At 41.7% G+C, this 12616-nt stretch overlaps 1 protein-coding gene across 21 annotated transcripts in view; it reads right to left on the bottom strand.

Moving 5' to 3' along the window:
* Positions 1-12616, bottom strand: part of PTPRF (protein tyrosine phosphatase receptor type F) — a 653187-nt gene that overhangs the window by 30346 nt on the left and 610225 nt on the right. For 15 of the 21 annotated variants that reach the window (XM_078392786.1, XM_078392790.1, XM_078392795.1 and 12 more), the window contains 6 exons: positions 11729-11982; positions 11019-11109; positions 9302-9514; positions 6812-6963; positions 3650-3765; positions 1644-1676 (listed from right to left, as the gene is read on the bottom strand). In XM_078392786.1, coding sequence (XP_078248912.1) covers positions 1644-1676; positions 3650-3765; positions 6812-6963; positions 9302-9514; positions 11019-11109; positions 11729-11982 — 859 coding nt within the window. The remainder of the gene's footprint in view (positions 1-1643; positions 1677-3649; positions 3766-6811; positions 6964-9301; positions 9515-11018; positions 11110-11728; positions 11983-12616) is intronic. The other 6 variants (XM_078392801.1, XM_078392793.1, XM_078392796.1 and 3 more) reach the window with 1 other exon arrangement.

Genomic DNA, 12616 nt, shown 5'->3' with positions numbered 1-12616 from the left:
CCACGTGTAATACCAGGCTGGAAAGAGTGAAACAGCTTGGAATGACGCTCCTGCACAAACTAATGCCAGGATAGGTTAATGCTAGGGCAGCAAACAGAGCACAAATATCTTGGAGAACAGGTCCCTGCCTTCAGTTCACACCAATAGCATGTACTATAGTACAGATATTGAAATCCAGAAATTGAACATGTCTCCTTTGTTTATTGGGGACAACCAAACATCTCTCAATCAAAGCAAAGTGTGCTGCTTATATACTGCCCCACAGTGCTTCAAGCACTCTCTGGGAGGTTTACAAGTTAATTCACATTGGCCCTCCCACGTGAGCTGGGTACTCATTTTACCAACCTCAGAAGGATAGAAGGCTGAGTCAACCTTGAGGTGACCACCTGGGATTGAACCCTGGGTCGTGAGCACAGTTTTGGCTGCAGTACAGCAGCTTAACCACTGCACCACAAGGCCCCTATTCACTCATAACCTCAGTGACTGAGGAATCAGAGAGTTCTAAACCATTATTAGCTTTGCTTCTACTTGAGAAACACCAGAAAGCCTCCATCTAATTGCTGTATAATTAAAAATATTTATTATACAACACTGTTTTGCTTAGAGAGATAGAGGGTATGGACTGTGGATTTTGTACATCAGGGTTCTCTGAATATACTGACTGTGCAACGTCATGCTTTTACACAAGGGGGACTTGCACAGACTCAAATAATCAGTCTGGGTTTCCTCCACTGACATCTGCCTTTGGGATGTCAAAAATTTCAATATGAATCCAAAGCTATGATAGATCCCTCATTATTTTCCACCCTTCTGCATAGGCTAGAACAAGAGTAGAGATGGGTACAAACCGCAGATTCCGTGGTTCACGACGGTTTGTCCTGTGGATGAATGGGTATTTGGAACATGTGCCCACTGGAGAAGGCAGAGCTGGGAAATGCCAAACACCTGTTCATCTGAAGGACAAACCACTGGTTTGTGCCCATCTCTAAACAAGAGTAAACCGTACAAATCTGTGAGGCAAGCAGGTCTACATTTTTCTTTGTCAACTCAATAACAGGAGAGCAAAACATTCAAGTGGGTGATAAAACTGGAAGTACATTAAGGGGGAAGAAAAAGAAAGCAGCTCCACCTGGACTTAGGACTTCCCAGTAAAGTACTACTAACAGAATATCAGCTGAAGACCACGTTCAGCAAGTCCCAGTTTAGTGGACCAAATCTGGATGATTAGCATTTACACTGAATTTTGGAGCAGTACTATTCTGCTTTCACACACTGTGAACGCACCCTTGCAGGCCTTGTCTCACAAATATCAGGGCAATATCTACATCCTGTCAAGCGATAAGCTTGCTACAACCTTACACGATCAGCCAGGGGCTGGTGGCTGATTTCTACTTGACATTGCTTAGGAAACAGTACAGGCCCAGTATCTTCTTGCTTCCCCCCTTCATGCTGGTATGTCTTATCTGATTGACACCAGAAACTAGCTTTCAAGGAACAGCCTGGGTTGCTAGCAAATGTGAATGTTACCATGTAAATCTTTGGTGAGTGAGGTGGACCTTTATGACACTGGAAAAAAAAGAGAAAGAAAGAGGTGGGTGGGGAAAAGAGAAGAAGCAGCAAAAGGAAGAGGAAAGAAAACTAACTTGAAATATTCGGGCAACTGGGGCCACTGGCACCTGCAAGAACAGAAATCCCATTAGCCATTGCTGAGGGCAGAGTCAAGAGGTGGGACAGCAGAGGGCTAAAGCAGGGAAAAGTTACTTTCTGGACCACAAATCTCAGAATCCTCTACTGGATGGGGAGTTATAGGAGCTGTAGTCCAAAAAGTAATTCTGTTAAGTTCTACCATGGACAGAATGTGGAATTCTCCAGTATGTCTGGAAGAATGACTTCCAGCATGGCACTTGCTGTGGCAGCATAGGTGGATGATTTAATAAAACAAGTACCAACTAACTATGGGTCTTTCATAGGTAATTTTACTAAGGAAAGAAGTTAGATTTTCCACAATAGATGCTATAAATGTTGGCCCATTGGCCAGGAAAACACAGCTTCCATTTCCAGCCCATTCCCAAGAATCATGCCTTCTGTGCTACATGAGCCGGCTGCTGCATCTTGGGAACAAGATTTACTCATAATTCACCCACTCACTTAGGAGCGACATCATTCTGCCCGACCTGCCACAAGTCAGCAAAACGGAACATGAGTACAAAGGAGCTGGCAATTCATGCAAGAAACCTGTGTCTGAAGTAGAAACTATTAAAGTGATAAGCTTAATATTTAATAACAGCAGCCTGATTAATTATGTACTGAGCAAGCCCCTTCCTGCCTCTACATTTTCCAGCAGGGATATCAACGACAAGACTGCTCAGAGTTCAGTTGCTGCTGTCTGTCCACAGAAAGCATCCATCCATCTCAGGATGGTGAGACTAGGTGGAAGCAACAATCGCAGGCTACATTCATGATGCCAGAGCTTTCTTGTGTGCAGGAACTGCTCCCTATTGTCCACATAAGAAAGCAAAAGGATTCAAAGGCCAGAATAGTTTAGCTGCTCTGGGCAAGCAAGAGGATAGGCCACATATACACAGGCTTTTGATGCATTGCAGCCCTTCCTTACCTTCCTCAAGCTGCACTTTTGTCAAGCTTTCTTTTTGTGCAACCTGCCTTGTACCTACCCATGGCTCAGTGCTATGCTCATGGCTTATTCTGCACTCAGTGAACAGTCTGGACTAGACTTTCACCTCTTCTATTATGTTGGGCTGTAGAAACTACCTGATGAAATAATAACTTCCCATGAGTAGGGTGGGATGTGCTTCCAATCTTGTAGCTCTCCAGATACCTACATGTAAGGCAATGCATACACTTGTCCTCTGCCCCATTTATGAAATCATATGAGGTGGAAGGGTTGAGTCTTGTGGAGAGAGAAAATACTATACATAGCCACAGCTCACATCTCAAAATCCACCAGAAGCAAGACACATAATTTAAAGGAAAAGGAATACAGGCTCCATCTTGCTAGATAGAGTCTGGCAGTTAAGAGTATCTCCCTTTATGAATAAGATGTCTGGAATACTTTTAATTAATCCCATCAGCCAAGAAGAATATGTAACCTTAATCTTACAGAAAGCAGTCAGTTTTTTCCTACAGAAATATTCTTTACTGAAGATAAACCATCCTGTTGACACAACCATACCTCCCAAAAAGGCAACCTGCCATAAAGGCTAGCCAGTGCAAAGCATTCAAGAAGTCACATCATGAACCAGCCTACTTTGTTTGACAGTGATCTGTAAGCATGTTGAACCTGCCCTTTGCTAACTAATTTTTGGTGCTATGTAGAGCAGAATCTGGGACAAAACTGATGTGGTCTTTGGAATATGCTATAAATCTTGCCAAGACTTATTGTTCTTGTTCTGCTGTAACTACCAGATAGTTGCTTGGTCAGGCTTTCAAGCAAGCCTGGCACACATATCTCTTTGTTGTCATTATCAGTTGCACCTGTAGGCAGGATACTCAACCACTGATCCTAGTTTGATTGGCTGTACACATTTTCTGAAGGTCGAGGTAGAGCAATTGGGTCCTGTAATAAACACCAACCAATGATAAAGGGACAGAACTCAATAGGAAACATGGGAATAGTTCAGCCATTCCCTACCTGGTGTTTGATAGTTGAGACGTCTCATTTCAACAGGGTCAGAGGAATGGGCCAGCAATGAATCCTTCAGACCAATGGCATGTTCATCCTTGGAGGAGGGTGAATTGGCCCTTTTTCTAATGAGGAAGAAGGCAGAGCTTAGAAGATGAACTTTGACATGGCTACCTAATGATAGAACATGTCAAGATGCAGCAGACTCAGTAGCACAGATAGCCGCAAGCAACAAGGATGCAATAAATTCTTATCTGACTTGTAATAGTAGGGGCTGTTTCTCTTGGAGGAAGAACACACATAAGATTTTTGCAAGTATTAAAAAAAATTAAAAATGTGAAGAGTTGTAATATAATAGGGTAAGAGCTCTTCTGGGTAAGTTTTATTGGTCCATTAATACTTGTCTTGAATGGCTGAAGGCCCCCCAGGCGTGTGTTAATAGAACAATAAAAAATACACTGTTGTCTCTTCATGCTATATTTATGCCTACAGTTCCACCACCTTAGGCACTTATCCCAGTAGATCTTACTAGCTAAGCAGAGATGAACATGACTAGTAATTAAATGGGAGACCTTTAGAGGAAATTTTGGGATGGCAAGAAGAATTATTGGTGATGTCCACTGGCTATCTTTAAACCAAATATCCCCTTATGATGCTGTATCTTGGTGCTCACCCCAGCATAGAACTGCAACATGTTTCTGCAGAAAGTAATCTGGAGCAGGGATGGGATGCCAAATCAAGATCTCTTATGCTGACATTAGGAAGTACTGTGCTACAAACTGTGTGTATGAAGCCAAAGTACAAGTGAAATATTGATAAAGAACCACAAGAATTGTTGAGGGGTACTAAAATATCCTATTTGGCACACAAATGTATTTGTGAAAAATGAAGAAAATGCCACAAAACAACACATGCAAATATAATTGTTTTTTAAGATTATATATCACTTCTCCATCTACCAGAGTCTCCAAAGAAATGTGCAATAAAATCACAGTATAAAAACAAAACAAAGAGAAACCTTTCTTTAAAAACAAACTCAAAATGATTTTGACCAGTGAAAGTCCTGGCAGAAGAGTATTGTTTTGATTGCCTGTTACAAACTTAGTATGTATGAAGCCAACCTGATCTCCCTTTTGAGAGTTCTGTAATCAAAGAGTTGCTACAGAAAAATCTCTGACACATACCCAGCTAGCTTTTTGGGAATCCATTGATTCAAATGGACCTATTCAAGTTGCAACTTGCTTTAGCATAGTAAGTAACAGTTAGAGTAGGCCCATTTCAATCAGTGGAATTTACAGAGGAATTGACTCACCAAATCTGCATTAATTTAATGAGCTTGCTCTACCACAATTTGCCAGACTAAGCAACAGGATTTGGGCCACCAAAATTTTCAAACTATGGGCAGGCTAACAGTACTTCCAATATCTTGGTTCTACACCATTTAGGTCAAAACTACCACCTTCAACTGAGCTCAAAAACAATCAGGAAGCTAATGCAGTTGGTTCAGAACTAATGATAATATGGTTGCTAATGCAAACCCCAGACAAAAGTTGAACCACTCCATTTTACACTAATTCTATGGTCTAAAAACTTTCCAAAGGCAGCTCCATGTAAGATACATTATAGGAGTTTGAGAAGTTATTATAATACTGTGTCCAAATTTGCTTTCCCTAGGAAGACATGCAGTTGGCATACCGGCCAAAGCTGAGCCAAAGCAGTGCTAGCAAGACACTTGGTTGTTTAGGAACAGAGTTGGGTAAAAGACCACACCTGCCTTAAATTGTGCATCTAGTTCTATGAAGAGAATGCAAGCCCATCCAGGATAGGCTGTAACCTCAATCCCAGCTTGGCTTTTCTGAGCAACAGAAAATAACATACAAGAAAGAAACATCTTTCTTTCTGTATGGTCCGAGCCTCAATTTTTTCATCCCCATCAACCCTACTGAATTAATGGAATTTATAGAGGAGTTGACTCATTATATTCCCACTGAGTCAGAGGGCCTTTTCCAGTGTGACTTGCTATGCCAAACAACAATATTGCAGACCAAGTGATGCTGCAAAGGGAAAAGCCTGGAACAAAGGCATATTGACATGATCAATAGAACATTTTAATTATGCCAAAGGAACTCAAGACAGCTTGTGAAATGTCATATCTTCAACAAGTAGAGTAGGCAGGAATAGCCCAAGAATTCTCTGAACCTCAAATGCTGTTTAAGTAACCGAGTTCCGAGAAACTTGATCACACTTCAAATTTAACAACAAGATCAAGATGAGAAGGTTGAAAGAGCATATCACAATGGCTACAGAAGCAAAATTATAGCCAGGAGCCAGTCTGGACTGGACAGCAAGTCTCCTGTTTACTTCTCTAAATAAAATGAAGCCATAGACTTGAAACAGACAAAAGGAGGGAAGGGAGAGGAAGAGAGAGAGAGAAAGAAAATGTCTACCTTTCTTGTTTGCTAGATCCAGAGACAGCAGGAAGAAAAGAGGGTAACTAGGGTTACACAAAGGTACAAGATGTGCATGTTATTCAAAGTTACTTCTCCTCCTGGAACTAAGCATATTTAACTAGAAAAAAATTATTGTAATTTATGACAGAGCTGAGGTGGGAGTTTCAGTACACTCTGTAACTCAATGAGCATCTTCTGCTTCTTTTAAAGACTGTGAACATATTACACTGAATACCCAGAACATATATGAGCATACTGGGGTTAGATCTATTTTTTCCTAGGGAAAAGCAGTAGGTTTATGAATGAACTGAGGGATGTAGGCACTTCTTGTCCAAAGCCTGGTATCTAATCCAAGCTACAGGAACTCAGATAAATCCATTTCGCATGGCTAAGCAGGGGAAAAAACTGTCTTTTATGATACTACAAATAGTTCATTTCATGCTGGCACTCACTATAGAACACCACCCTCACAGTATATATAATCTCCGCAGGGCTTCCTGAACACCATCTCAGATCCCCCTCTCCTCTTAATGCCTACCCATAATGAACACAGTTCCCTGCAGGTACAGGAGGTCAAAGTCAGACTGCTTGCCTCAGTGGGAACTGACTCTATATTTTAGTATATCATTACATTACTCCCACAACATATCATATCCTTGAACTTGGCACAATACTGTACCCTAGACCCAGATGCAATGCAGGGATCTAGGGTGGCACTCACCTTTTGAAGAGCAGGATTGCAATGACAATGATGATGATTAAGATAACAGCCAGAACAGGCCCCATTACCCACAACATTTCTGGTTCATCCTGCTGTTTAGCTGATACTTCCATCACAATCTCATCTGAGTAGGGACTGGCAGCATACTTCTTCTAATGAATGAGGAAGAAAACCAGCTAAAGATCACTTGTCAGGTCCCTTCCCTACATCACCTCATTTTTTTTCTCTGCTCCATAGCCCCAAGCTGCTCGTTGCAATCTTTCTCAAGAATAACAATAAAATTACAAGACCAGGACATAATGGAACATTCTCAATCAAAGCAGCTAGGAAGCGGCTTCCTTCTCTGTCAGAATGGAAAGGTCCAGCTGAGAGCAAGTGAACAGTCTCAGGAACATGGAGAGTCAAATTACAGACTTTGGAGTTGCAGCCAATTGAGCATTGGAGCTGGCAGGTAGTAAGTGTTTTATAATACCTATTATGCTGATATAAACACATAGCCCTAGGGGGTGATATGTCAGAGGACACCCACTGAGCAGAATGCTGTCCCTGAAGCAACAGACTAAGCTCTGAAAAGAGACCTCTTGCAGGTTCACTAACACATGAAGGCTTCTGATTCAAGATACAACCCAAAAAGCTAGAACTGTTCTTGCATGTCACGTTATTTGCGAACGTGGCTGGCTCAGTCCTTAGACTTGTTATACTCATATCAAAGGTGGAAGCATTTTTGCTGTTCAGATTTAATAATAATCTTAGAACTGCTGAGCTGGAAGGGACCCTATGGATCACTGAGTCCAGCCCCTGTCAAGGAAACACAGTGGGGGGGATCAAACTCCCAACCTCTGGCTCCACAGCCAATGATCTAAACCACTGCGCTATCCAGCAGTTCATTTGCCCTTCAGGTCAGAAGTGGTCGATCTGTTAAAGAGGAATACCATATTCTGAGCTCACTTTTAGCCACTGCAGAGGCTGCTTGTGAAGTCCATCAGCCTGAAGGCTGAGATTTTAAACAGTCTTTTGGGATTTAGGCATTCTTGCAGAGTACACAAAAATGAGCTCCAAATGATATTCTCTTGTGAATGCTAACCACAAAGCACACACAGGGCTTAATATGAGCCACAGCTCACTTTTGGAGCCTGATCCAATCTCAAGAGTCTGTCTTAGAACAACACAGTAATAAAGAATAACCTAGAGCCCATGTTTGTATAGCAAGATTATACTTGAAAAGTAGTCATACAGAGGAGGGACAGGATCTGTTCTCAATCATCCCAGAGTGTGGGATGTGTAATAATAGGCTGAAGTTTCAGGAAACCAGATTTCAGTTTAGTATCAGGAAAAACGTCCTGACTGTTACAGCAGTACTACAATGGAACCAATTACATTAGGAGATGGTAAGCACTCCAGTGCTGGAGAGATTCAAGAAAAAATTGGACAACTATCTGTCAGATTTAGATTCCTGCACTGAGCAGGCAGTTTGACTCTATGGCCTTATAGGCTGTTTCCAACTTCATTATTCTAGGATTCTGTCTATGATTCTAGGACGGGAAGGAAGAGGTTCTAGAAATTCTCAAGTCCTCATAGCTCTTATTTTACAAATGAAATGGCAAAATAGCCTGTGGCTCTGCAACATGTATTCGAGCAACACCCTCCTATGAAAATGCAACTTCATCCCCATGCAGAAATGCAATGAAAAGTGGAAACCTTAATATAAGGACTGAGCTCAGCTCCTCATCTGAAAAGAGAAAGGACTTATGGGAAACAGAGCTTAGCAGCAGCACAGTTGCAGGCTCAATAGGCTAGGTTTTATGCACCATAAAACAAAAGCAGGTGCCTGGAAAAAAAACAGTGTGCTTGCCATAGTGCTCTCAAGCATGCCTACCCTGTGTACCCAGTAACCAACTTTATAGCACAAGAGCAGCTTCCCTGACTGGCTGGCTGGCTGGCTGATCAGAGACCTACTGTAACTCTCCTAACTGCACGTTTGCTGTGTCTGCCACACAAATGCTCGGACTGGATGAGTAATGAAGCATTTGACCAGCTTTAATGAGCCATCACAAGTAAATGAGGCTGAAAGTGAGAGACCCAGCACGGGGCAGAGCAGAAGGGTCTGAGTATCTTCATTATGGCTGGACATTACTTACACATTTGCAGCACCACCATCACTTACATTTTCCCTTCCTTTACTCACACTGTCTTACAGTGATGTGTAACTTAAAAAGATTACAGAGGTGGGAAAACTGAAGCAATACAAACAGTAGGACAATGAATTTATTTTCTCCCCCTAGCCTACTGGGCCTCTACATGTATAGAGAAAAAAAATCACAGGGCAAAAGAAGATTTTCCTAGTTTCCTCATGACTCTCCCCATTGCTAGATTAGTTGTGCAGTTCACATTTCCATAGATCCTCATGTGCCACAATGTTCCTAGTGCAACATCTGGTTCAGTCCTCTCAGGCACTATTCAGTCCTATTTTTTTCTTCTCATGTTTCTTACCGTATCGCCATCTTCCAGTGAAGCTAGAACAAAACACCGGTAGCTCAGGTCTTCAGATAGTGGCTTATTGTAGAAACCTTTATAGGTTTTCTCATCCCCCAATACAAAGGTCTCTGGCAGGTCATCTACTTGGGCAGCAATGTATGGCTTGAGGCGATCTGCCTGCCGACGTTGGCGCCTGTCTGTGACTCCTTGGTTTATGGCCTCAAGTAGCTGGGTGGAAAAAGAAAGCTAATGTGAGAAGATGATATGCCAAGGGGGTCCAAGGTGATACTACTATATTTCTGTAAGTAAAAGTTGCAAATCATCTGAAGAAAGCTCAGGATGGCCCAGATGTGTACTATTGTACTCAATGCCTTCATGCTTTTGCCAGAATCCCATAAATATGCATTTGCTGCCTTGTTAGCATGGCTGTTACGTTACACAGGATGCTATGTTTGATCCAAGGGCTGTTCTGGGATGCTAAGATACCTTCTGACAACTTTATGGTTCTGGACACAGTTCATGAAAAATAATACAACATTTTACAAACATTTCCAGCCCTCAACACTGCAAGAAAATTAATTTTAAAGTGTGCATTGGCTAGTAGATCATCAGCAGTTTTGATTCACGATTCTCCTAGTCAGCACAAAATAAGACAACAAAGAACTGTCCATCATACCTCATATGTGTATTTTTGCAAGCCCAGAAATTCAAAGTTTCCAAGATAGAAAAAAGGCTTTGAGACTGATTCCTCACACACCATAAACATGCTCTGCATCTTGCCCTACAATGTATGAAACCTCTAGACACAGCTTTTGCAGGCATTCCTTCCTCACCCATCCTTCTGGGTTGCAGTAAGGCTTTGTGTAAATCACACACAGTGTTAACAGATTTCATGGGACATTGAGAGAAAAAATGATAAATTTCATAGCCATCCACAAATTCAAGAAAAAGGATATAAACACACCAAAATTCAATTACATTGCTTAGAAAGGCTTTCAGATGTTTAAAGATGTTTTTCTAATGAATAAAAATGAATGCTAGGCTCTGAACAGAAATTCTAATTTAGAATGAAGGAGGAGGCATGAAATACATTTCACACACAAATAATGTGCAAGGGCAGCCATGGAGCATCTGAGCAACTGTGGAGCCAGGGAGAAAAAGTCTATTTAGAACCACTCTGTACTGGCAGGAAAGAAGACTGCTAGCTTGCTCTCTATGCATGGACTGGTTAATTGTTGAGATGGCATGCACAAACATAACCATATCTGTTTTTCATTTTCTGTATCTTGCCCTGCAAATAAACTGTGCATGAGAACAAAGGACAGAAGAGAATGGCGTATAAATACAGCAAGTGGTCAGAGGGTCACATCATTGAAGACTCTTGCAAGTAACATATCTGGATTCTCTGCAGGCAACCTTGAGAGCTGGCTGGAGATGAACATGAAAATCAAGGGCATTTGAGAAACTTGGTGCTTTCAGGAAGGCAGGAGATGGCACTAAAGACAGCTCTCCTTTAAGAGGAAACTCCACATAGGCAGATAACCAATTTCAGGAGCCGTGGGTCCTCTATCTGTGCATCCAGCACCAAGGGACTAACTGCCTACGTAATTTCCCCAACTCAGTTCACAATGTGTAGGGCAACTACACATTGTGTAGGGCAACAAGCAGATGCAAGTTTTGACAGTTGCTCTTTGCATCAATGTATGATAAGCTATTGTGACCTTTTTCTTACCTGGTCCAGTTCCATTTCATCTGGGGTCTTCAATCTAGAAGCAGGTATGTTGTTTGTGTGGTCTAATGGCACTACCACAATGTAATACCACCTAGGGAAGAAGAGTAGGGAAAGAGTGAACTCTCCTAAAGAACATGGGAAACCCTACTTGGAGTCCCTGCAACTTCCACTACTCCCATTTCCTTCTAGAGATTAAAAGGTGCAATCTCTTGGCATTTCTTAGGCTAAAAAAGTCACAAGGTCACTATTCAGTGGACTGTGCCAGAGACTAGGAAAAGACAGCACTACAGTTGATTTCCTGTTTCAGAAGATCACAAACATAAGACCACAATACATCTCCTATAGAAATTTACATAATTTAAAGCAGAAGCAAGTAAACACTGTCCCTCCAGGTATTGACATATTAACGACCAACATGGCCAGTGGTTAAGAATGATAGGAGTTGTAGACGACTGCTATCTCTGGGCCACTATTTCCTTATCTGTTATTTAAACCAATATATGTCTGTGTAGGTGGCACCTGACACAATCTTTGCCCTACCCTCCTTACTGTTTAGGAAAAAACTCCAGCACTTTTCAGGTACTCATAAGGATCATCATGCCACCCACATCCAAAAACAAGAATACAAAGTGACCCCAGCCCTTTTTCTCCTTGTGGCAGAAGACAGCACAAGGCCAGTGAATATAGTGGAATCATTGGAAAGAATATACCTGACTGGCACTGTGGTTTTCACTTTGGGGAGAGTGAGAGCGAACTGTCCATTATGGATATATTTGTATGTAGAAATGGGCTTAGTCTGGAGGACATCAGGTGCTGTCCGGATGAAGACCCGATGCTGCAGTGCACCTGCACTGCTTCCACGATTTGTGAGTGCAAAGGAGTAATTTGTATCTGGCTTCAGGTCACTAATTAGCTTCTTCATGGAATGACCATCTACCTCCACAGTCTGGCTATTGTAGAGAATCTGCAAGTAAAGGAAACAAATCATGCATCCTAAAGTGATAAGTCTCCAACAAAGTCTCTTTCTAAACTGCACCTCTAGCTTAAGTCTTCCTTGGAATCTTCTCATTGCAAGTAGTTAAGAAGTAGACTAGTTCTTATATATGGTGATTATTACTTTGAGTAATCACCATTGCATAATGATGGTTGTTATCAACTGCATACATTCTCTGATAAAACTGATTTTCTAGATTCATTTCAGCTGGGTATGGTTTTGGAACAGAAACTATCTTAGTTGTCTAATGGGATGGCATTCATCACAAAAGAAATGTGGGAATGGGTAGATTCACTAGGATCTCACAGAAGCTGTTATCATAAATCAGATTTCTCCTAGTTGGGGCCCTCTAGATGTTTTAGATCGCACTAGCATTCCTGAACATTGACCATGCTGGCTGAGATCTACTACGGTAGTGCTGAGGTCCAAAACATTTGGAAGACATCAGATTAATAAAAATGGTCAAAATTCATAGGACACTTCTGGACATCATCTGAGTTGGAGCTTGAGGACATCCTATTGCAGTGGTTCTGCTGCTATTTGGATAGTAATTGGGGAATTGATGTGCTACTGGGTTCAGCCAGGACTCAGTTTTACCCTTTGT

The sequence above is a fragment of the Pogona vitticeps genome, chromosome 4 (assembly GCF_051106095.1).
Source record: "Pogona vitticeps strain Pit_001003342236 chromosome 4, PviZW2.1, whole genome shotgun sequence".
NCBI classification, from domain to species: Eukaryota; Metazoa; Chordata; class Lepidosauria; order Squamata; family Agamidae; genus Pogona; species Pogona vitticeps.
This window is presented reverse-complemented; position numbering and strand designations above follow the sequence as displayed.